Below are 26,596 nucleotides of genomic sequence, written 5' to 3'. Positions count from 1 at the left end.
ATGAAATACAGTATAAGGTTCTTGGCAACACAACGCCTGAATTTCACTCACCCTGCGGGCCGATGTAACGGCCACAAGGAACGCCGCCTTCCAGGACAGGTGCTGCAACGAAGCCTTATGAATAGGTTCAAAAGGCTCCTTCATCAATCTGGAAAGCACCACATTCAATTCCCATGAAGGCGAAGGAAGCCGGACAGGAGGGAACACTTTCTTCAAGCCTTCGAACAAATCTTTGATCACAGGGATCTGAAAGAAGGAAGTCTGTGAAGGGCAATTCCTGTAGGCAGTCAATGCAGCCAGATGAACCTTAATGGAATGGACATTAAGGCCAGACTGCGCCAGATGCAGAAGATATGGAAGGATGACATCTTCCTTACATGTCGTCGGGTCATAGTTCTTGGACTTGCACCAGATGCAAAACCTCTTCCACTTGTAAGCATAAGAAGTCCTAGTGGAAGGTCGCTTAGCCTATTTCAGTATGTCCATGCAATCTTCTGGGAGATTCAGATGGCCATATTGCACTATCTCAGGAGCCATGCCGCCAAACTCAAAGACGAGAGGTTGGGGTGCAACATCTGCCCCCGAACTTCGTGAGCAGGTCCGGCCTGCACGGCAGCCGCATGTGAGGAAGGAGAGACCGGTGAAGCAGGTCCGTGAACCACCACTGTCTGAGCCATTCCGGGGCAATCAGTATCATCCGCGCCCTGGACTGGGACAGCTTGATGAGAACCGTCGGAATCAGGGGAATGGGTGGAAAAGCGTACAGAAAGCTGTTCGACCAGTTGATCCATAACGCATTCCCCAGCGTCCCCGGCTGGTAGTACCTGGAGGCGAAGTCTCGTTATTTGCTGTTTTCGGCGGTGGCGAACAGATCTACGTCTGGAGTTCCCCATCTTGCGAAGACTTCTCCTAGCACTTCGTCGTTGATAACCCATTCGTGGTTTTCCTGAGTCAGTCTGCTCAGTGCGTCTGCCTGAACATTCTGCACACCTGGCAGATGGGTAGCCGTTATCGTCAGTCCTCTGGCCAGAAGCCAGTGCCAGATCGCCTGCGCCTCCTGTGACAGAGTGCGCGATCTCGACCCCCCCTGTTTGTTGAGGTAATACATCGTGGTCGTATTGTCCGTCTAAACAAGCAGAGAGTTGGTCCGGAAGGACGGATGAAAGGCCTTCAGTGCCAAGTGAACAGCTCTGAGTTCCAGGAAATTGATGTGGTACGCGGACTCCGTCGGGGACCACGTCCCTTGAATCTGTAAATCTCCGGAGTGCGCCCCCAGCCGTGGAGAGACCCCTCTGAGGAGATTCTCCGCTGAACACCACCACTTCAGAGACTGAAGAGCATGCAGAGACAGTCGTATCTTGTCGTCCCAAGATCCTTTCCTCTGATCCGACTGGTCCTCCAAGCACTCCTGCAATGGTCTCATGTGCAGTCGTGCGTGAGGAAGATACAAGAGGCCATCGACCCGAGTAGAGAAGACACCGTCCTCACGGTTGTAGAGGGAGCGGTCAAAAGAGCCTTAGCCTTCCGAAATAGTGATAATCGTTGCTCCTCCGAAGGAGACATGCTTGCTGACAGCGTATTGATGGAGGCCCCCAAGTACTGTATGCACTGGACCGGAGTCGGGACAGACTTGGACATGTTGATGTGCAACCCCAGCTTGTTCAAGAAAACGCACGTCTTCTGGAAGTGCGCTTGAGCTTCCGAGAAGGAGGAGGCCTTGATCAACCAATCGTCCAAATACGGGTAGACAAACACCTTGTTCTTCCTTAGGTGTGCGGCTACCACTGCCATGCACTTCGAGAATGTCCTGGGCGCAGACTTCAATCCGAATGGCAGTAATGTGTACTGATAATGATTGGCGCCGACTTGGAATCGCAGGAACTTCCTGTGTTTGTGTGCAATGGGCACATGGAAGTACGCATCCTGTAGATCTATGGCACACAGCCAGTCTCCCTGTTGCAGCTGAGGATAAATCTGATGCAACGACAGCATGCGAATCCACTTGTTTGCTTGTCGCAAATCCAGAATGGGCCTGAACTCGTTCTTGTCCTTCTTGCGAACCAGGAAGAACCGGGAGTACAGACCTCTTCCTGTTTGAGACAGAGGCACGTCTTCTATCGCCCTTTTCCTTAACAGGATATCGGCCTCCGCCTGGAGCTCGCGCAGCTGAAACTGCGAGCTGACCGGAGGAATTGATGGAGGCGGGCTGGTGAACCGAAGACTGTATCAATTGCAAACAATATTCAGCACCCACTTGTCCTGAGTAATTTTTCTCCACTCTGCCAGAAAAAATTGAACACTTCCCCCCCACCGGAGCGGGTAACGGATGTAGGGGAAGTAACCGCTCAGGGTCGAGACCCAGCCGTGCCCTTGTTCACTGTAGAGGACTGTTTACCTCCTCTACCCTTCTGGCGCTTCTGGAAGGGTCTCCGGAACTGTTGCTGTTGTTGCTGCTGCTGTACGGAAGACTGCCCTCGTCCTCTTCCTTGTGCCCCGAACCGTCTCTGAAACGGGCGGTAGGCCTTCTTTTCTTTGGGCTTCTCCAAGCCCACAGCCGTCAGGGTCTCTGCCTCCGCCTTCATGCGGGCCATCTTATCATCGGCATGTTTTCCGAACAGGGTTTCCCCCGAGAAGGGCAGATTGGCCACCCGCTGCTGGGCCTCTGGCTTGAGTGATGTGAGCCTGAGCCAAGCATGGCGCCGCTGGTTGATCCCATGACAATACCCATGGGCAGCCAAAAGAGAGACATCCACAGCCGCGCTGATGACCTGGTTTGAAACCAGCATCCCCTCTTTGAGTATTACCTGGAAGTCCTCCCTCTTGTCTCGTGGCAGGAGTTCCATGAACTGTTGCAGGGATTCCCAGAGGGCACGGTCATATCGCCCTAGTAACGCCGCATCGCTGGATGCCTTCATGGCCGTGGATGCAGTCCCACAAGCCTTCCTACCAGCAGAGTCGGTCCATCGGCTTTCTTTATCGGGCGGTACGGTGGAGGACGGAGAGGTAGAATGTAACTTCCTGGCCGCCGTCACTATCACAGAGTCAGGCACCGGGTCTATCCGCAGGAAAGCCGGGTCCGAATCCGGGGCCCTGTACTTCTTCAGAAGTCAGGAGGGAGCGGCCTTCACCACCGCTGGCATGAGGAACAGCTCCTCCGCAGGCTCTACCAAACCAGGCACTAGTGGCAGGAGAGAGCGAGACAAATGCTTCTTGTGAAGCATCTCAAATATCACGGACGTCGTGGGTGTTGGAGCAGTCACCGTGATTCCCAATTTTGCAGCCCTCCTCAGGAGAACATCCTGGAACGCGCTGATGTCGTCCACCGGAGACACCCTTGTCCCCGGGGATTCCGACAAGGTCGGAGAATATGACTCGGTCCTGGACCTGGAGGTGTCCGTGCGGGACCTCGATCCACGCCTCCTATGGCGACGTCTTGAACTGGTGGAGGATCTACGTCGACTCTTCGATCTCCCTCTCCATCCGGAGCGTGATCTTGACTTCCTCGGCTTTGGTCGAACCGCCGGTTCCACCGGAGCGGGTGACTTTGGCGTGGCCGGGGCCCGAGGCTTAGAACGACCTCGGAGGAACCGGAGGCGGCTTGTCTGCTGGTAGCTGAGGTAGAGGCATAGTGTGAGGCAGTGGCGGTAGAGGAGGAGGAGTAGGGACCCTCGGAGGGAGACCCCTCGGCAATGGAGGCTGGGGTGTAACCGGCCTCTGTGACGGAGTATACACCATGGAATACACCGAACCCGGTGATCCGCCTTCCTTCCCAGCCTGGGACGTAGGTGAACGCCCCATGGCGCCAGAACGCCTTCTCCGTCTCCTCGGCGTCGAAGAACGGCGACCGGACGGCGAGCGTCGGTCCCTCGACGTCGAGCGTCCTTTCCTCGACGTCGACCGCTTCCCCTTCAACGGCGAATGCCTTCGCCTTGACGTCGACCTCGTTCGCCTCGACGGTGACCTCCTTCGCCTCGACGGCGACCTCCTTCGCCTCGACGGCGAACTTCTCCTCGATGACGAGGATCCCCTTGACGACGATCTTCTCCTTTTCGCCAGTGGCGAACGGCGGTGTCGCCTCGACGGCGAGCGCCGACGCCGGGCCTTTCGACGTCGATGACTCGACGTCGACTCCGACGAGGATGACGACGAAATCGACACAGGAGACCTCGACGGCGGTCTGTTCAGTTCCTTCGACGCCGAGCGTCGACGGCGCTTCGACCCAGAGCCCTGGGGAGACGGGGAACAGACTGTAGTCATCCCTCTCGACGTCATAGTCGGTGCAATCGACCCAGACGGAGAATGGTGATGCTTGCTGGTCTTCCTGCCCCTGGGGAGCCCCCCAGAGGCCTCAGCACGGGCAGAGGAAGCCCCTCCAGACCCACCTTGCGCCTTCAGCCTTCTTTCCTCAAGGCCCTGAAGCCTGATCTTCTTTCTGTCCTTCAGGGTCCTGGCAGAGAAGCCCTGACAAATCCCACACTCCTCTGGGACATGGGAAAAAGGAAGGCAGAGGATACACACCTCATGGGGATCTGATTTGGCCATCTTCCTGGAGCACTCCGGGCATTTGTCAAATAATGCAGGCATTATTATTATTATTTTTTAAATATTTTTATTGTGGCATTTGCATGTAAATACACGTAGTACAAGCACATCCGTGATCAAGTAAGCAAAAAACGAAGAGCAAAGGGCGAGCGGAAATGAAATACACAGCCTTCCGGTCCACAACCCTGAGGGCGGACGGCGTCACAGTTGAATAACTCAATGTAGGGTAAATGTCGGTGATCACGATGGACACAAATAAAGCAATCAAACCACAACTTTTGTTGGAACAGAAACAATACCAAACGAAACAATAAAAAACAGCAGAGCTCGTCAGGAAGATCAGCAGGCCCGTTGAATGGTCCAGTACTGATCGGTCGTAGCGCTTCGTGCCTGGTCCACTGATACATAACACCCTAAAAGAGAGGACCCCTGCATAGGAGATAGACATTGGATGGTCCCGACAGGGACAAGTCACAAACCCCTCAGCCCACACACAGCGTCTCTGGAACCTCCTCAGGGCATAGCCAACTCCGTCGTTGGAGAGTCACACAGTTCACCCCGGTAAGTGTTCCAGTGTCCCCATTTCCTGTCCCACACCTTGGGGCAGCCCCTCGTTTTATGAACGGTCTTCTCTGCTATCATGCATTGGTCCACTGCGGCTACCCAGCCCACCACCAGTGGTCTTTCAAATGCAGGCATATTTGACATCAAAAGAGTGCAAAAAACAAGAAGAAAGGCCCCAAAGTACTTAGAAAGCACTCAACTTGACAAAAAAGTGAAAAAATCACCAATAAACCCTTGAAAAGGGAGAGCTCAATGCTCCAGGGTCCTGCTTGCAGGAGCCGGAAAAAAGAACTGAAAGTAAAAGGGACCTGCAGTGCATTCTGGGATACTGTGAAGTTCTGGAAAATTCTCTTAAAGGCAGAGTATCCTGTTCTGAGCCACATAATGGCAGCCTATGGGGCTTGTCTGTCCATGTCTTCCTCTCTATCATTCCAGAGGGATTTTGCTGTTAAAGCAAGGGAAATCTGGACAGGCTTTGCGGTTTGTGGATTTTTGGTGGAATTTCTAGTTGAAATACTGGCAGTGTAGCCTGTGGATATAGGCTGCATTATCTGTCTTTAATTCTCTCTTAAGTGTCTGTGCAGTTCTGCATTTTTCGACACTTTAAGAGATTATTTTTGATTGCTCCGAGGTCCACGCACATGGGCGGGACTATTCACTAGACTATACACAGAGATCCCCTACTACAGAAAAGGATTGAAAACATGGAGTGGTGATACAAGAGGAACAATCCTGCCTGATGAGCCTCCGAGGCTGCCCGAATGGAGAGAATAAAGGTGGGAGTTTCTGGAGACTGGGATTGTTTAGACAATTTTGTGTGCACTATTCACAGGCAGAGACTACATATGGAGGGCGATAAGGCTGACAAACTACTTTCACACTTCTCCAGAATGACACCCGTGGTCCTCCGTGGTGGGAGTCCGCAATGCACGGGGATAAATGATACACACGCAGCGAGGCTTTACGGAAGTTTTTGCCACACACTTGCAGGATTTTTATGTGGCACCACTGAGTGATGCTGCACAGGACGGTGAAGTGTATTTTGCCGGCCTGAGGATGGCCTCCTTAACACAAGAGAAAAGGGATAACATAGACACCCCCTTGACAAGTAAGGAGATAATGGTAGCAATATTCAAGACTGCTAAGGTTCAAGGCGGAGACAGCCTGCTTGCAGAATTTTACTAACGTAGGCAGGAAGAAGGAAGACTGACTGCTGGAAGTGTACAACGAAGCATACAGGGAGGAGATGCTACCTGACTACATGAGGGAGGCACTAATAGTTACGCTGCCAAAATCAGAGAAAGATGCAGCAAAAGTAACATCATATCGCCCCATGGCGATGCTCAATGTAGATGAGAAGATCCTTAGTAAAGTACTAGCATCCAAATTTCTGAAACACATGCCCCCGTTGATAAATGAGTACTAATGTGGATTTATCTCACGTAGGAACACCCTTTGCAATTTACGCACACTATCACTGGTCATGCACGCAATCACCCCAGAGGAAGCACCATGTGTGCTGGCACTCTTTGACATCGAACAGGCATTCGATCCCCTGTCATGGGAATACATATGGAAAGTACTGCATAAGGTAAGCATTGGAGATTGCTTCCTGCAATGGGACCAATTATTATACAGAGACCTGACTGCGAGGGTGTGAGCGAGCGGAATGGTGTTGCGGAGGTTCTCCCTACACAAGGGACCAGGCCAGGATGCACTCTGTCCCCCTTGCTATTCACGCTTGCGATAGAGCCGCTGGGTTACCGGCTCCAGGATGTGCTGTGGGGATGGGGATAATACACAAGTGGTCTACCTGTAAGCTGACAATGACTTGATTTTTCTGTGACAGTCCTTTACTCAGTCCCCATCATGCTAGCTCTCTCCGCAGAGTTCAGTGAGGGGTCTGGGCTTCGCGTCAACTGCACGACATCTAAACTGTTCCTATTGGGAGAGTTGACTGGTAGACAGGCCTCTGATCTTCCTAGACTAGATCTCCCCTGGGAAACGGGGAACATCCCGTTTCTGAGGATTAGACTAACACACGGGGAGCTGGAGTTTGAGGCAGCCAATATAGGGAGGGTATTGGAAGGATTAAGGCCATCAATAAAATTCTGGAACACACTACACCTATCCTTGATGGAGAAGCTGGCGTTAAACTGATATTTCTACCCAGATGTCTTTATATATTCCAGGAGACCCAATTTGAGATTCCTAGAAAGTCATTCTCAGAGCTAGATAAGATGATTGTTGCACTCCTGTGGGCCACGGGTAGGAAATGGGTCAGCCAGTCTACTCTTAAATTCATATGGCGCATGGGTGGTCTAGAATCACCAAATCTGGAGCTCTATTACTTTGCAGCCTACCTGCAACATTTGGTGTAATAGTTGAATGATCATGATACTTTGGAATCCAGATTACTGAGGGACACCTGTGACGGCATTCAATTGCCGGAATTACTAATAATGGGCGCGAGAGTTCCAACTTCGATGCCACCACACATAATTAGCCAGGTCTACGGGACCTGGGAAAGAGCGATGCGGATGGTGCTGCATAGGGCCCCGTACGATGTCAGTGAACAAATGTCGGGATGGAGGTCTGAGACACCTTGCGGGGCCTGTACACTGACAACCGCTTGACAGGTTAATTCCTTCAGTATGTGAAAATATCGGTGACAGCCCGTGGAATTTGGCCCACATTCCCCAAGGCCCTCCAGAGTCTCAGATTCTGGCAGCTCTGTTTAGTCTGGCGGGGTGTCGACAGCTAATTTCACACATCTACATAGCACTGAAAAGGGACCTACCACAGGTAGATCTCCTGATACAGAATAAACGGCATGAAGTCATGGGGCAACTCAAGACTGCCAAGGAATGGGAGGGAATCCACATGGGGTGAAGACCGTTTCTTCAAATGCAAGAGTTAAATTAGCACAATTTAATAGAATTCACCAGGTTTACCTTACTCCTGCCACTCCACATGAAATATAGCCTGCATGTCCCCCTTATTACCGCTATTATGTTGGGTTAAAGGCAGTCTTTCTACAGATGATGGGGGACTGTCTCAGGTTCGATGGTTACTGGGAAAGAATGCTCAAGGCCATGAACAGGACTATGGGTTGGTCCAGACTTAGAGATAGGACAGTGTCTGTTATGTTAGATCCCTGTGAAGAAGAAAAAGAAATTGAGCAGGAAATGACTTTTGCTGGGGCTCATACAGCCAAGCACAGAATTGCCATTAGGTGGTTATCCCGGTAGCTTCTACGTCTGACAAATGGTTTCGGGAGAGGACTGAATGGGCGAATGCTGATTAACTGCAAAGGGGGCTAATAACATATTGTTTCCTATAACTGTTATGCAAAATGTATCCTTATTCTGCCTTAACACTATGCAAAGCAATGTCTGTTGTTCTATTCTAACACATGAGGAAGAGAGATTGTAACTTTGGAATAGGGAGGTGGGATTAGTCAAATCTCTGTAATTCAGCACGTTAGTCTGTATGGTTCTAACAATACGTCACTACTGTTCCATGAATTGTACAAATGCCGATAAAAACCTATGCATGAAATAAAGTAGAGGGGTGTTTTAAAAGTGTTATTAATATTGCATTTTCTTCAGGTGCTGTGTTACCTTTTCCTTGGTTCCCATTCCAAGAGTGAGATACAATTAACATTCCTTTATTTGTATGGTGGGATTTCATCCCGTGTATACCCTTAAGACAAAACCCATGAAGATCATGCACTCAACCGGTTGAGAAATGTTGAGGTAGTAGGAGATTGCACGCCTAGGATCTATTCGATGCAGAAACTCCTCCTCTCTGATGAAATGAGGGTGAGAGAAGAAAGATGGAAGAGTGATAGTCCTATGAAAGGCAAAACCACCTAGGCCAAAAAGGCTGGTACGGTATGTAGGTCCTATTTGTCTTACCAGCTTTTTGTCTGGGTGGAAAACTGTGAAGGCGGATAAACTGGGAGCGGCTGAAGTGCTCTGACTCTGTGTGTTGAATTGATCACTACTAACAATACAGTCTTCAAAGTAAGAAGTGCAAATGTATAACTGTTCATCCTCTCGAAAGGGCGTGCTATTAGGAAAATTAACACACTTTTATGCACAGTGAGGCGGCATTGGTGACTACAGTAGCTTGAGCAGTCAGAGAGTTGAACAGACGACCTACTTTTATATTGGGGATTTCCATCCATCCATGCAAGTCTGAGTGGACTGACTGGAATATCGGGACCTGGGCCAAAAGATTCCCTTGGTGCTGGAGTTGCTGTTGTCACAGACACCACTGTGGAACCCTCATCCGTCATGTGGCAAGTAGAAACAAAAGCATGCACAAGGCAATGTTGCTGAGCAGATGCAAGACCTATAGGACTAGTAGATGCAGTGGAGTCAAATCTCTGAATAACCTCCCGAAAACCCAAGATTCTCTGAGGGAGCAGAAAGGCCTTCATATAGGTCATGTTCAGAACCACATCTAAGAAGGTCAGTCTCTGCGCAGGAGTGAGGTGGAACATCTGTGCATTGATGGTAAAGCCTAAATCGTGGAGACGTCCTCATGCTCTGAATAAGTTCTTAAACCAGCTCTGGGGACCATGCACTCACCAACCAATCGTACAATACATGGGCTCTCAACCATGTCAATGAAGCTGCCGCAACTGCCAGAATTTTTATGAAAACAAGAGGAATGGTCATCCCCCCAAATGGCAAGATAATGAACTGACTGAATCCCATGGTGAACCTCAGGTTGATGCAGGGAGTGGGAAGAAATGGCAGATGGAAGAAAGCATCCTGAAAATCCAGGTACATCACCCAATCCCTTGCATTCTGGCCCAGAAAAACTTGACTCAGGCGCAGCATCTTTAACTTGTCCAGCCAATGAACAAGCTCAGACGTTGGAGATCCAAGATGCATCTAAAACCTCCACCCTTCTTGAAGACTACTAAATAAAGGGAATAATATCCTGTATCCCTTACTTCCAAAGGCATAACCTCTGTGGCCTACTTGTCCAGCAGGGATAAGAACTCTGCTTTCAGAATCTAGAAGTGTGTCAGAGAGCATGCCCTGGTGGAATAAGGGTGATCTGGAGGAGGAACAGCAAGAGTATGGGAAAGCCTTGAGCATCAAATGGATTACTCGGGGCCCATTGTGATATTCTCCAAACTGATGGAAAAGTGGGAGACCCACCACCACCAGAATATGATTGTGTAAAAAGGGGGCAGACAGAATAACTTTCTAGTGGATGGAAGCAACACTTAGACCCACCCCTGCCACTAAAGGAGTGGTACATTTGCTAAGGCGCCTGGACTGGTAGAAAGAGTTGCCTCTGCTACGAATGCTGGGCTCTGAAATAGCCAACAAATTTCCTGTACTGCTGATGGAAAAGCCTTGGTAAAAAATTGTATTAAACTAAATTAAAAATATATTTACAAAACCCACTAAAACCCGAGGGTGGCCAAGCACTTAGGCAAGCAGCAATAGTATCCAACAAAAGTCTGCGGGCCCAAGCCAGAATTTATGATAACAGCCAGGTTTTAAGGGCTTTCTTAAACAGTGAGAAAGAATCTAACTTCGAATTGTGAGAGGGCAGCATGCTCCAAACTTGGCAGTTGCATCCGAGCGGGAACGGCCATCTCATCTGACTTTATGAAAACTATGAATAATCACCTTTCCGCCTGAGGAAGGTCTGAGAGTTCTACCTGGTGAATACCACTTGAAGAGAGCGGTGAGATGTCTAGATCCTACATAATGAAGGGCTACAAAAACCAAGCAAAGTGCTTAAAAGAAGATACACTTCCTGAAAGGAAGCCAGTGGAGGGCATGAATACCCTCTTGACTGAAAGACATTTAGGAATGTTCAGAATGAGGCGAGCAATCGCATTCTGAACCACTTGAAGCTTGTTCAGGGATGAACTGTTCATGCTCAGATATAATGCATTACAGTAGTAAAGGCATGAGGCAATCAAAGAGATGACTACCGAAAGCCACATTTCCAACTGAATGAATGGGAAGATTTTCCTGAGAGCTCTGATTATGTAAAAACATGTACTTGTAGTACAGTTAACCTGTAACTCAAAGTTAAGAGTTGTGTCGAAGATAACAGTGAGACTTTTAGCAGACTTCACAGGAGTCGCAACAAGGCCGCTGGCCTCCGGCCATTAAGTATTGGTCCAAATAGACTCCTGTGCCCCAAACACCAGCACCTCAGTTTTTTAGTTGTTGAGCTTTAGAAAGCTGCCTTTCGTCCAGGTGCTAATGCTGGTCATGCACCGATTAAACGTATTACCTACCAAAGTCAGATATGAGAAAGAGATGCAATGATTTGTGTGTCATCCGCTTACGAAAGGACTTGCAAACCAAACAAGCGTACCCGTTCGGCAAGAGAAGTGACATACAAATTAAAGAGGGTTGGGCTAAGAGAAGCACCCGGTAGAACCACGAATAAGAGACTAACTGCTTTGGCTTTGAAGCCGCCACAGCTAACAATTTGCACCCTGTCAATACGCCCACTCCAGCTTGGTGAAGAAGTTGTACCAGGCACAGGGGTGAGACGGTGTTGAAGGTTGATGAGAAGTCCAGAAGCACCAAGACAGCCGCCTGATATGGTCAGTAGCTGCAGTAAGTGATGTCTCCGTACTGTGGACACTCTTAAACCCATCTCCTAAGGGTCAAAATGCCACAGGTGTTGATCAGCTTCACCAATTCCGGATTAAGATACTTTGCCAATATTTTAGCAGGTGTGGGCAGCAGCGAGATTGGGTGAAAATAGATCCACATTAGGTTTTTTCTGTAGGGTTACTTCCAGAGATGAGGAAAAATACCAGTGTCAATGGTGTGATTGCTTTACAGATACTCAGCAGGGAGTGCTCAATCTGAGGCCGGCTGCAGAATTATGGGCGAGCAGGGGTCAGCTGGAGACTCTGAATAGAGACTCATTAGGAGTTCCTTATTTTCTGCACTAAGATAAGGGGTAAGACAAAGCTGTGAGGGGTTGGTTAATATTACAGACACTTCAGTGGACAAATACCATCCTGCAGACGTGTTAAATTCAGAATATAAGCTGAGAGTTTGATCTCTGTAGTAGATGATGAGTTTGTCACAAACCCTTGCGAAGGATCCGTGCGGTCTTGAGTATAAGGCTGAGACAACTCTTTGACCACTTTAAAGAGTTCCTTGGAAGAATTTCCTGCCAATCTAATTTTTTCAGTGTGGAAAGCAATTTTGCTAAATTAATAGTTTGTTTATACCAAGGTCTAAGGGCTTTATGCGTTTCCTTATGTATAGGATTACAATGCATACTCCATCTCTGCTACGGTCTGCAACAGAGTTATCAAAAGTTGTAAGATCTGGGAGCCAAGGGGCTGAAGGTTTAGCTCTAGTGTAGCATTTCACTTTCAGCTGTGCCACAATGTCAAGGGCTGTTCTGATACAGTCCTGAAAACCTTCAGTCGTACAATCAAGCGGATCATCTGCATTGGTATTGGAGATATTAAATGCAGTCTCCAGACCTTGGAAGGTGATTTTCTTACAATTCCTGTTGGGTACGCTTTCGGTTTAGATGGAACCAGGGCCACCTTTGGCACAGATGGAGGGCAATGGATATTAAAAGTAACCTCCTGATGATCCACCCAACTAAGGGAAATTACTTTATCAAAAGAAAGGGTGTTTGAATTGGAAAAAAAGCCATCCAGGGTATGTCCCACTATATGGATGGGAGCCTTAACCACTTGAGTGAAGCCAACATTTATCTTAGATTCCAGCAAAGAAATGGAATACTTATTGGAAAGATCTTTTTCAGAACAGATTTTATTGGCATACATTCAAATGTTGACATATTTATCCTGTGACAAATTTTGGGGGAATGTATACACGTATAAACAAATCATATGCTTACTACAAACCAAAACTTTGCAACAAAAAGTTCCTATGCAAAAGAATGGTGAACTTTTTTTGTAAAATTTTTATTTGTAGTTTGAGGAAACAAGATAACACAAACAGGTTACCAAGGCACCATACAGAGCCCATAAGGGCGCAATAAAACATCACAAGGTATCATAAGCATAACGGAACCCAGAAGAATGTCTCAGGAGTCATCGATCAGGACCATGCGTCCAGCTATATGGACGAGCGTTGGAAAGTTCAGGCAGGCGCAGTTCCGCATTCCATAACTGCATAGGCTCCGGCCTTGTTAATATGTACCTCAGTAACCCATGAACAAGAAACTCCCCCCCCACCCCCCCCCCCCCCGGCGGCGACTCCATTCATACCCACACTCGTCCCATCAACAGTATTAAACTTGAAACAAGTGCAGGGACTGTATAGAAGACGGACATACAGCGGATGGCAGGCCTTTGGAGAGGAATGAGACTAGAGGGCCCCACTGAAACTGGAAGTTTTTAAAATTGTCGAGGAAGATGTCCGCCATTCTCTCCATGCTGAGGAGTTTCCAAAGTCGAGCATGCCACAATGATATTGCCGGTGCTTCCTTCTTTTTCCACGCAGCAGCCAATGTAATCTTGGCAGCTCCAACACACAGCCACAAGATTTTCTTATCTGCTCGTGTGTGATGTTCAAGACCGGGATCGCGTAGACCCAGTAGCACCGAGGCCATAGAGTCCTCAATAGGATATCGAAGAATGTCCCTGATGTGTGAGAGGATTTCTTCCCAATATGGGCGAATTACTGGGCAGTCCCACCAAATATGCTGGAAGTCCCCTAGGAGCCCACATCCCCTCCAACATCTATCGGAGGTATCCGGATAGAAGCGATGAAGCCTGGTGGGGCATAAGTACCATTGCATAAGGGTCTTAAGGTGGGCTTCCCTGAGATGGAGCGAGTGATTGAATGTTGTCAGATCGCGCCATAAGGCCGACCACTCACTGTCGGAGATATCTTTCCCTATCATTTCTTCCCAATGCTCCATGTAGCGTGGCCTAGGCGATACCGCTGATTTAAGCAAAAGTTGATATAAGAAAGAGATGACGCCTGTCATGGCCGACGTCCGCAGTATAAAGGCCTCGAAGGGCGACGGAGGTCTCGTAGCTGCTTCTAGCACCCCAGGCGACATAGCCCAATGGAGCAATTGTACATGGCGATAGTGGTCTGACCGGGGTACCCCATAATCCCTCATGCAGTTAGCAAATGTAAGTGGATCCCGACCATGAAACAGATGGGTCAAAGCCCTACAGCCACCCTCTCTCCAAACATCATAGGCTCCCTCCTGAGACGCCGGTGGGAAAGCCGGATTAAAATGCACAGGCGTGAACGGTGATGGGAACGTAGTCCAGCGCTCATCCGTTGCTAGGGTATCCCACACCTTGAGCGTGGTACCCGTGGGCGTGCTAATATAGGCGTTCAGGGGCCGATCCTTCTTCGGCTTCCAGGCCAGGTCCCATATCGACCTGCCCGCCACACTCCGGTCCATGTGTAGCCAGTGTTTTTCAGACATTTGCTGCGACCACTCCACCAGGACCCTCAATTGCGCCGCTTTATAATACAGCTGTAAGTCAGGCAGTCCCACTCCACCCTCTGCTTTCGGCCGGCGCAATACTGAAAAAGAAAAACGCGCCCGGCCCCCTTGCCACACAAATCGCAGAATCTGCGTCTTAAGACGCCGAAAGTAGTCACTGTCTAAAGGTATGGGCAAGGCCTGAAATAAATACAAGATTTTAGGAAGGAGAACCATCTTCACAGCGTGGATCCTACCCAGCCATGACAGGAACTTAGGTTTCCATCTCTCCAGCTCCGCTCGAAGTTTTGCCAGCATGGGTGGAAAGTTAGCCGCGAATAGTTTGCCCACAGTCGGAGTCAAATGGACCCCCAGATAGACAATGGAGGTATCGGCCCAAGCCAGAGGCGTCAGCGGACGCAAGCGGTCTATCTCAGAACGCGATAGAGTAAGGTTCAAGATATATGATTTGCTATAGTTCACCTTGAAACCCGCTACCTCCTCATATCGCCGCAGGGTCTCTGCGATGCAAGGCAAAGAGCCCTCTGGATCCGCTACGGATAAGAGAATATCGTCCGCAAAGAGCGTGATTTTATGCTGCTCTCCTGTGAACGGAATGCCCCGAATCCCCTCCTGCTCCCGTACTGCCATAGCCAAAGGTTCAATGCTTAGCGCGAACAGGAGAGGTGACAGAGGGCAACCCTGTCGAGTGCCTCTAGAGTGCGGGAAAAACGCCGACATGTGACCATTCACAGTTACGCGGGACCGAGGGTTGGAAAAATTAGCCCTTACCATGGTGATAAACCTCTCCGAGAAGCCGAAGGCTACCATCGTATGAAACAAGAAGCCCCAGTCCACACGCCTTTTCGGCATCCAACCCGACCAAGACCGCCGGTATGAGGAACCGGTTAGCTTTTTCTATCAGGTGTACCACCCTGCGTGTATTATCGTGGGTTTGACGCCCCTTGATAAATCCAGACTGGTCAGGCTGAATTATCGCCGGCATCATATCTTGTAACCGACGTGCCAGGATGGCCGAGCACAGCTTGGCATCGATGTTGAGGAGTGCTATGGGGCGATAAGACGCACACTGGGTAGGGTCCTTCCCCGGCTTCGGCAAAACCGTAATCACCGCCTCCGCCAATGAGCCAGGAGAGGAACCAGACTCCGCCATGTCATTGAAGAGGGATACCAAAAAGTCGCACACGTCAAGGGCGTATATTTTTTAAAAAGCGGCAGTATAGCCGTCCGGCCCGGGGGCCTTGTGTAGTTTTAACTGCTTGATAGCCTCTAGTACCTTGTCCCGGACAATCGGGCCTCCCAACCGCTCGTTCCATTCTGCGGATATTTGGGGAAGGGGTAAGCGCCGCAGATACTCCTTCTGTGCATCTACCTGTAGGCTGTCCCCCGTGTAGAGGTCCGCATAAAAGCGTCCGAAGACGGCCGCCTTCGCCTCGTCCCTGTGCTGCTCCTCACCCGTGGCATCCCGAATACCCCCGATGTACTCACGTTCCCGCCTATCCCTCAGATGCCTCCCCACCTTGTTCCCACCAGAGTAGGATTGCCTTCCAAGCCTCAACAGCGTCAGTTCGGCCCTATTGTTGTAGTGGGCCCTCAATTTCCCCCGGACCGCGGTCAGGGGACGGAGGGTCACCCTCGAGGGTTTGAGTTTATGCGCCCGCTCGAGGCTCGCCAATTCGGATTCCAGTTCTTCACGGTCCTTACGTCGTAACCTGTTGAGGTTAGCATTGAGACCCAGGCACGTGCCCCTGATAGACGCTTTAAAGGCGTCCCATGTATTGGACACCGAGGTGTCGGCTACGGGGTTGAGGTCGAAAAACTCCCTAATGGCCTTCCGCAATGCCTTATTAGAGGCGTCATCCCTCAGCACCGAGGCCGGGAAATACCATTTCCGTTGTCCGCCGCCGGACGACGACCAACGAAGGCTAAGAACCAGCAAACTGTGGTCAGACACCGAAAGTGGAAGAATGGTGGCATCGAGAACATCTCCTCTAAGGGCCTGGCTAATGAAAATATGATCTAAACGGGAGTAGGAGTGATGTACATGTGAAAAAAAGTGTAGTCTCGTGTGGTAGGATGGAAAAAGCGCCAGCCATCAACCAACCCCAGCTCCCCCACCAGCTGCTGCGAGGGAGCCGAAAACACCCCCGTGTCAGTTCTACGAGACCCAGAGCTATCTACATCCTTATCCCACACCAGGTTGAAGTTTGTAAAAACTGATTTTGGCCCGCATTGGGCAGGTAAGTTACCACAAACGTACTCAGCCGTCCCAGGACCAGGCCCTTCGCCATCAGCCAGCGGCCCTCCCTATCACCGCACACGTCAATAGGTTGGAAGTGCAACGCAGCGCGGAACATGAGTGCCACCCCCCTATGTTTTGAAGATGCAGATGCCCTGTATATAAGGGGATATGCCCTATGTCGGAGGCGCAGCTCATCTTTGCGTGCCAAATGGGTTTCTTGTAGCCCTACGATATCCAACTGGTGGTCATTCAAATACTTCCATACTTTCTGACGCTTCTGCGGCGAATTCAAGCCCTTAACATTCCATGACCCTATACTAACAGGCATAGTGGAACCATAAGATCAAAGCTTTCAGTAGGCATTCCAGGGACCCCCCCCCGTGTAGACGAGCCCACCCAACAATGTTGCCTGGTAAGACGATCCATCCCTCCTCCCCAAGTACCAGCACAATGATCGGCAGCCTCCAATAACGCTAACAATCCCACTTCTTGTTCCACGCACTCCCCCGACACCCCCCCAACACCACCATACATGCCCCACATCACACATGTCGCCGCCATCACACTCCCCTGCACTCCCCCCCCAGGTTCCCCACCCCCTCCCCCGCCCTCAGCCCCCCCTTCAAACCGGAACCCAATAGAAAACAGCCCAGAATGTCACATCTAAGAGCACAAGCCCCCCAACTCTAGAACCCCCCCCACCCCCTCTCCCCCAACAGAAGAACAAAAGGAAACCCATCCAGGTACTAAACCTGAGTCGGATAGTCATCATTCCAACAGACCGTAGTTCGTCAGGCCCCCTCGGATTGATACAGGAGCAAGGGGATCCACCCAGTGACCCCAGGCCACGGTTCGGGGTGTCTTCTCTAAAAGTACAATCGATCCCCCAGAACCTCAGGGCCTGAGCCCCTCCGACGGCAGTCAGCGAAACATGGGTCAAGCCGCTCCAGAGCTCTCCTGAGAATCAGCCATGGTGGCGGAGGCCACCGAAGCCACCGCAGCTCCCCTCTCCTGCTCACTGGACGTGCGGTCCGGCCGTCTCCGCTCCGGGGAGGAACCAACTCTATGCCAGGAAGAGGAGCGGCGTCGTCTCCGCGGTGACGAGTTGCGGGTCACCTGAGTCGGCGCGATGTCCTCAAGACCCAGAAGATCCTTTGCCGCTTGCAGGGATCTGATCTGGACCAGCCTATTCTGCCAGCGAAATATGATGCGGAAGGGATGACCCCAGGAGTAGGAGATATTGCGGTCCCGTAGGAAGGCGGTCACAGGTCGGAACTCTCTCCGTTTCTGAAGCGTCGATGCCGCCAGGTCCTGTTATAGCTGTGGACGATGGTCCCTAAATTAAAGGGAGGATATGCTTCTAGCCTTCCGCAAGATACGCTCCTTCACCTGAAAGTCATGCACACAGACGAGGATATCCGGAGGCGGTCCCCCCCCTCTCCTGGGCAACCCCACTCTGTGCACTCTGTCCATCCTTATTTCTGTAACATCCTCCTCATCCAGAATCTGCACGAACAAGGCCTGAACGTACCCACGCAGGTCTCCTGCCTCTCCCTCCCACGGCACCGCCTTGATACGAATGTTATTCCTTCGGGAGCGGTTCTCCAGGTCCTCTGCGTGGGACTGCAGATCCAGATTTTGCTCAGTAAGGCGGATGACATCTTGTTGCAATTGATGCACATCGCTCGCCACACTCAAATCGTGGTCTTCCAATGTCGCCACTCTCTCACCGATCCCATCGACATCCCGTCGCACCTCCCGAAGATCGGAGGCTAATTGCGAACGGAGTTCGGAGATATCCTCCTTAATGGAAGCAAAGAGCTCAGTCATTAATGCCTTCGTGGCGGGCGTCTTATCGTCCGATTGTTTCGACGAGCTACTGGCTCCTGGTGAGGCCGGTTGTTGCGAAGACTTGGAGGCACCATCCTTCCCCGGCTTCCCCCTCCGCAATGCGTTAGACATCGTGGGTCCCCCGCTGTTGTACACGATCAGGCTTCTCCTCCGCACCGGATGCCCAGTTGGGGGGCTCAGTTGGGGGGCGCAAGCAGGGCCCGCACTGGCAGTTGGCGTAGCTCACCCACCCCCGGGGGAATCCTAGCAGGCTTGAGACCACTCCTCCAGTGATAGGGCACTTCTTGTAGCTATACAGCAGGTGAACAGTTAACCCGCAAGCCAGAGAGTGTAGACGGCGGGGGGGGCTACCTCCTCCGGCCCTAAGTTCACAGGGGGGCGCACTGGAATCGCAAAGCCCACCTGACAGCAGCCCAGGCCACAGGAGCAAGCAGGGCCCGGCCGCCCGAGATGGCGCAGTCAAAATGGCGGCTCAATACCGCCACTCAGCCTCGCACGTAGAGGTGAGGCAGCCGTGCGGCCAGGCCGTTCGGGCCGCTCAGGTAGCTGTGCAGGGGCCCCCCCGATAACGGAACCAGAGTCCCCTATGGGCTTCCGCAGCTTGTCCCAGAGATGTAGGCAGATGAACGAGGCTCAGCGACCACCCCAGGCAGAGGTCGCGGTAAAATCCGAATAGGGTCCGCCCGTGCTCCAGGCCGGCTCCTGCCAAGGCGGCCCCCAAGCGTTAGTCCTGAGCCCCCAGAGCCCCTGCTGTCTTCTCCCCCGCAGTGCCGGCACGCTCAATGGTCTGGATGGGGGGGGGGGAGCAGCTCACCGTCGTCTTTCCGGCTCTTCCGATCTGCCGCTCCGTCAGCTGCCTCCAGCGGGACCTTGAGCGCTGCTCTCCGTTCTCCTCCGCTCCGGTGGGCCAGCGCCGCCGGGCCTCTCCCTGGGTGCTTATGGGAGACCCCACGGCAAGACGCGTCCTCCGCCCCTCGGCAGGACCACAGGCCGCAGCAGGAACGCCAACGCGGGTCGCCTCTTCTTCGCGCTTGGCACCGCCCAGATCGAGACCGGCCCCTTAAGCACGCAAGACCGGTGCTCCACAGGCCGCAGTCCAACTCCGTGTCGGCGAGCGCCGCAATCCCTGCTCCGCTCCTCCACCAACACCGGACCGCTCCTCCAGGCGTCGGTGACCTCCGCTGTCCGTCTGGTGTCGGACAGCACTGCTTAGACCCAGCTTTCAGGTGCTTTGTTGGGACGGCGTCGGAGAGGCTCAAAGAAGCGTCCTACTCCGGCGCCATCTTGGCCACGCCCCCCTAGAATGGTGAACTTTTGATGCACCAAAAACTCCTCCAAGACCTGATGCCCAGTTTCTAGAAAATTAGAATGTGGGACTGGTGGGCGATACACCAAGATACCATAAAGAACATGGTCAGCAGCATGTTTCAGTCTAAAAAATGCCACTTCAGCAGCCTCTAAGGAACACATCATGACCGACTCTAGTTTACAATTAAAAGAATCTTGAAATAGAATTGCCAGGATGCCTCCTTTCCGACCGAGGCGATCCAGTCGAGAGATTATATAACCCAGAGGAACTGCTGCAACCAAATCAGGTCCCAAATCTTCTGTTGTCCAGGTTTCCTTGACAAACAAACACTCACGATGGAGAGACATTATAAACCCACGGACTTCGACTTTGTGTTTAAGGAGAGACCTTTTTATTTTACCACCCTATTATTTCAGCTTTCTTAGATGGGAACGCCAAGATCTTCTCTGAACGCTGTGCCATGGTTGGCACAGGATGAACAGGAGATGACACAATGGTCTGTGGCATTTTATATGCCAACAAGAACATAGTCTTTGGAGGTATCAGGATAAGACACGAAAGGTACCAGAAGTCTGAATTCAATAGATTCAATGGAACCTAATAGTGTCCCACATTCATACTGAGACCACAAAGTTAGTCCAGAGAAGTGACAGCGTTGTGACTCTGAACTATTCTTGGAAAGAGATCATTTCTTCAAGAAAGAAAAGGATGTCATCTTCACAAGGTGCATTTCATTTTATTGTGCAAAGATTTTTAGGGCAATCGTTACCCATTAGGAGACTTACCTGTAGGGAAAGAGGCTTCTTCAGCATGCCCTTGAAGACTAGGCCAAAAATAACTTTGCTTCCCACTTCCTGATGGCCGCAGGTGCATCTGGGTAATAATAACACCTCACACTGTGGAGTTGTGATCAGAGCAAAGACAACATCGGCAGATGTTTTTGCAGATTTGAATTGACTTGCAACACTTATGATAGGGCTTGAATATTGAAACCTTTGGAAACAACATTTGATCTAACTGATGCTGAAGTGGATGAATCTGTTTCGGTGAAGCACAGAGAGAGAGACCTCCATCTAGACTGCCTCAGCAATGTGCCAAAAAACAAGAATGGATGTAAGTGCAAATGGAAGCCCAATTGCACACCTGTAGCTGGAGGCCAAACTCGTGGCTCGAGTCAAAAGGAGCCACCTGGTGGAGCAGAAGAGGTACTGCTTTGGAAGGAGTTCCAGCCAGATGCTTGCGAGCATGTTCTTAAGATGAGTATTCTGAAGGAAGATGTATCCATTTGAAGGAGCCTGCGTCATACACAAAGTCCTCCTTACAAGTGGCCTGGTTTACTGAATACCTAAATTAAAATCTTCAACCTGAGTGCTAGACTTCCCAGATACAAACTTCAAGAACAGAGGATTAAAACAAAAAGCAGGCAATACGTTTTCTTATCCCTCAACGTAACTTTGTTAAACTTGTGGCGACTCAATGCCGCGAATCTCACTGACTTCAAATATAAATCTTTAAAAAACGACCAAAAAAACGATTTCATCTTTGGGAACCATCTACCTCTCCTTCCACAGTGTCATCCTACTCACCTCCATTTTGTTAATGCTGAACTGGAACTGCATCTGTGCTACGCAGTGGCTTCAAATATGAACACAATGTAAACATAAGCCATCATCAAGCAGCACATTACAAATATAGAACAGATATTAAAAAAAACTAAACTATCATCTTTAGCATTTAGTAGGAACTGATACAAGCTTGCCACACCATGAGAATGACCAATACATCATCTACTTCCTCATCTCTACTTTGTCCTTTACCCAAAGGTGGTACCCCAGAATTTACTCGTCATGTGCAGCAATGTGAATTCTGCGTGCAGAGTTTAGAAGGAAAGGGGACCTGAAGATATATATGATAAAGAGATAGCATATGACCATTTACATACTGACTCGATTCAAGAAATCTAGTTATCCCATACAATTTGTGTAGCCAATTATATTTTTGACACCACACTAAGGTTTCAAGTTGAAAAGTTGTTAGTTTAGCATAACCTTGACTGGGGATTAAACTTGGACCCACTCTTACTCTATTTTATTATTTATACATCATGACCGAGGGCAAGGTTTTTGTTGCCAAACGTAAAGTACACAAAAAGCGGGCCCCTGTCTAGACTGGCACCGTGTGTGGGAAACAATGGATTGGGAATGCTACCCAGAGCTTTTGCAGCGATTTAGAATATTTGCAGCATTCCTCCCATCAAATTGTGTGTTTGATTTAACATCATAAGCAAAGCAACATCTTAACCCCGTTTCCCTCATCCAAAATTGCAAAGCGTAGGGGCAATCTAGTGCCAGCACCACAATCAGACACTTTGTATGGCCCTGCTTTAGTAACCAGACCTGTGTACACGCGGAGTACTCTAGCAAACAATTTACCAGCTGTGCATCCCAACCCAATATGAATGGCACTAAAGGGAAGTATTTTGGAAAAGGACAGGTTTTCCACATTGCTGTTGCCCCCCCCCCACATAATGAAAGTATGCCACTGTACCTGTAGTAATGCAATTCCTATAAAAACACCAGCCACAATTGTTAGATTATCCTGCAGCCACTTCTCGAACTGAGGCACGCAACCTTTGGTGTGAATCGTGGCCTGCTGATCCAGTTCCTATACAACACAGGAGACAACGAAAAGCAGCCTATGTAACTTCAAGTACAGGTAATAATCAGACACCCTATAAGACACCAAACCTACTCACCGATTTTTGCCGGACATCGTAGCCACACTGTGTATTTATGACATCCTCCTAGAGAGAAGAAAAATAATCCAGTGTTACTTGCAACAGTCTACAGTGCTGCGTGGGGACGAACTGTACAGATGTACTGTACAGCGGGCCACATATAACTTTGCGAGATTGGATCAGGCAGTAACCAAAGAAGGGACAGTGGGCCTTTGGACAGGTCAAGCATAAAGTCCCAAAGACAATGATTTCCACAAAAAGATTATGCTGTTCCTCTGGAATGAGAGACAAAACACAGGGAATTATGAACCAACCTGACCACTGTGATTCAAAGTTGGGAATCCATTATATTGGATTGTAATGCCCTCACACACCCTGGCGAGTGTCATGCTTCATCATCGAGCTGCTCCTCGTCGGGTCGGCGGTGCAATACCCGACGGTCTCCCTATAGTAGGGGCACTTTAGCAGAGATCTTTTTCCAACAGCCGTTAGGTGAAGTGCGGGTGGGGGGCCTCGTGGGTGGATAGATGTGTGTTAACCGCATGCGCGCTAGCGGTTTTCCCGCTGCGCTCTTCGTTTTGCAAAAAGCCGCGTTACATGACGAGCTCAGCTCGTCATCAGCGCACGGCAGGTTACGCTCATGACGAGCTGAGCTCGTCACCAGCCCCGAAGGGGTTAATGTTGGAAGTGAATGCAAAATAGGGTTTTTATCACACATCTACACACACGAGGCCCCCACCCACACTTCACCTAACGGCTGTTGGAAAAAGATCTCCGCTAAAGTGCCCCTACTATAGGGAGCCCGATGATGAAGCATGACACTCGCCAGGGATTGTGAGGACATTATAATCCAATACAATGGATTCCCAACTTTGAACCACAGATTGGATCAGGCTACATATGGAGGTTCCTTCTTGAAATCAGACATATTTAAGTGAGTCCCCTTCTTCGTCTAATTGCCTCTTAGAATATGCAGAGGTTAGTAGGTACAACGGACCGAGAACTGGCCTATGACATTTTTTGTGATGCTTGGACAGAACCTTTCAAAAACGGTATCTTCCTGTGAGTGGGGAGTGAAGTTTTAATGTGATCTATTATATGCACGAGTTCGGTTAGTGCATATAGCAAGCAGAGCACATCCACACCACACTACTTTTCACTTCCCCCCTTCGGATGCAATCTACAATGACAACGACCAGTGAGTAAGTCACTTTTTATACTCGTCTAAACCCGCAATTTCGATAAACTTAAAACCACTGTGGTCAAGGAGTAAAGGGGACGTAACACAATTGCTTCCTTTGTTACACGTTAAGAACATGTCCCCTGCTCAGTTGTTAAACTGTACAGAGCACCAACGCCAAAAGGTGCAGCCACACTATACAAGAAAGTACAACCAATTGAAGAGCTAAGAGGGAGACTGAACTGAGAACATGCCATTCTAATTAGTATTCCCATCAGGGATGCCAGCTGCTGGTCTCAGTTTTCAGTATGTTTAGCACACTAACTCGTGACGCGACTCTTGCTAACGTATGCAAGCCTGGCAGTGTGCACAACACAGTGATGCATAAGAGGAGGACAGCAGGGCGAGCTGTACAAAAAGAAAGACACAAAAGGAAAGCGGCACCTGTGTCAACTTACAGCAGGATCCTTGGTACAGCAGGAGAAAGGCACGCCACATCTTTCTCGACTTGCATTGGCATCTGTGCAATTGAAGTAAATGTTTAAATTCCAGTCGTCTGCTCCAAACGCCCCACAACACTGCCACTACAGCAGGGAACAGAACAGGAGAATACAAATCACGATGTAGAAAGTTTACAGCTGAACATGTAACAAAGAGAGCATGTGTAAATTCAGTCTGCAGCTATGGTAAGTAAAGTGCCTGGTTTAGTGCCAGTGAACAATGCAACCAGACCACAATCCAATACCCAATAAAACCTACAAATCATGCTTCCAAAGCAGTTCCAGGGCTTTGGCTCCACAGAGAGCATTTGCTTAACAATCATAAAATGACATGAATGCTCGAAGTCATATAGAGAATGTGTGATGTGTTCATAGCAAAACCAGTTTATCCAAAACCATGCCAGCTCTGATACTTCCATAGTAATCCTCCCCAAGATCCTACTGCAAACGCTACGAAATTCAGAGCAGACAGTCTAAAATGTTATAGCTTTTGAATAGTACCTATTAAACTTAAAAGAATAGTTAACAAATTCAAAAAGACTGCTTCCTGTGAGGTAAATTATTCAGATTTCTATATAGTAAGGCTTACATCGTTGCCCACACAGCTGTCTCACACTCCTGTTCTTGTTGGCTGTGACTCGAGCCTATTTTACACTACTAGCTCAGTTCCTACGGATATGTCCAACATCATTCATCCTGGGGCCCCCCTCATTTGATCCACAGCGAGCCGATTCCCAGAAGTTCTCGGATGGCTTGTTTTTTAGGTCGAGCCTAGAGCAGCGCATGTGCTGCTGCTCGACTTTTAGTAAGGGCCTTTTCAAAGTGCTACCCACAAGCTTTTCCTGGCCTAAAGCTTGCGTGCATGTGCGCGTGAACGCGCGCAGCCGCCATCTGCTTTTCTCATCTCATTAAGCCTTGTTCTAATGGCTCCTCTGCTTGCACTCCCCCCTCCCTCCTCGTCAGCTTTGATGTTCTCAGTGAACTGCGTTACTTTTACGGTCACTGCTTGTTTGAGTGGCCCTCACTCACGAGGCAACATATTTTGATTTATAGATTTTTTAAAAATTTCAGTTTACCTGATTATATCCACTAGATGGCGCAAGATGGTGAGCTGTCTCCCTAAAGATCATATTTAACATTTTGAAACAAGTTCTCCACCTCTAAACAAATGGTGAAAGAAATATATGGGCTGGGGTGATTCAGCACCCCAGAAATGCTGGAGAGGAGTGGGGGGGGGGGGGGGAATCAGCTGGAAAATGAACAATTGAGAAGCGCTCAAAGGCGTTGTTAGGTCTTGCCCATGCAGCGAGTTCCCTTTTTCTTAAGCTCAACCATGTTTACAGTGATTTTCAGTTTCCTGCTTGAAATCTGAAAAGTAAACACGCCTTTTATAGCAATTTGGAAAAATTGAATTCAATATGAAAGAGTCAAGATAGCTTTAGAAAACGGTTTCCTTTATTTTTTTTATCTTGTGTCTATTCCTAAAATGCCACCATTGGCAATAACTTAGCACTTGGATTCTTAGAGGACAGCTATTGGCGTTACCATTGCTTTTTGAAAACATTTTTTAATTCAGCTTTGGGACTTCAAACACTTTATGGCCAACCTACTTACATAGTTACCACAGTATTCAGCAGTCTTGAAAAAGGACTGACATTTTTGGTGTCTACAAGGGAGCTCCAGTAAGTGTAAGACCTATTGGCTATGCCAATGCTTGTCTTCCCAGCAGCAGAGGTTTCCTCTGTGTTCCTGCCTTCATTCCAGAGGCTAGGAGGAGGCACTCAGAACATTCTGACAGTGGGTCAGTGTTGCTCGCCTCTGAAAAAGGCAACTCTCAGTGGAACTCCTTAACATGATGTGTGACTGGATGGCTTCAATTTTCTAGTGGACATGCAGCTAAAATGGGGAAGGCTGGGTGTGCCACTGACCTGTACAGACAGAACCCCACATTCTGGCTCAACTGTATGAGTCAATGACAAGATCCTACGGTCACAGTGTGAAACCTGGAGTACCTTTAGGAAGCCAATTGTCAGTAGTCAGTTTCCTGAAGACATTGAATAAGATACTTTTCGTTTTGCCTAGAGGTTGATTCCAAGTTTGATTGTCATGTCTTCCCCATGTTGTTACTGTCAATCAACTATTTTGGAATGCCATCTACGTCCTGTATTGGTTACAGAAATTTCCAATGCCTCAACCTTGCTTCTGTGAG

The 26,596-nt window shown here is 49.4% G+C and overlaps 1 protein-coding gene across 1 annotated transcript in view; it reads right to left on the bottom strand.

Moving 5' to 3' along the window:
* Positions 1-26,596, bottom strand: part of TSPAN5 (tetraspanin 5) — a 325,789-nt gene that overhangs the window by 25,015 nt on the left and 274,178 nt on the right. The window contains exons 5-7 of the mRNA XM_078676212.1: positions 24,346-24,471; positions 22,726-22,773; positions 22,518-22,634 (exon numbers count right to left, since the gene is read on the bottom strand). Coding sequence (XP_078532338.1) covers positions 22,518-22,634; positions 22,726-22,773; positions 24,346-24,471 — 291 coding nt within the window. The remainder of the gene's footprint in view (positions 1-22,517; positions 22,635-22,725; positions 22,774-24,345; positions 24,472-26,596) is intronic.

Source organism: Lissotriton helveticus, chromosome 2_1 (assembly GCF_964261635.1).
Source record: "Lissotriton helveticus chromosome 2_1, aLisHel1.1, whole genome shotgun sequence".
In the NCBI taxonomy this organism is placed as follows: Eukaryota; Metazoa; Chordata; class Amphibia; order Caudata; family Salamandridae; genus Lissotriton; species Lissotriton helveticus.
The sequence above is the reverse complement of the archived record's forward strand: the minus strand, read 5'-3'. Positions and strand labels throughout refer to the sequence as shown.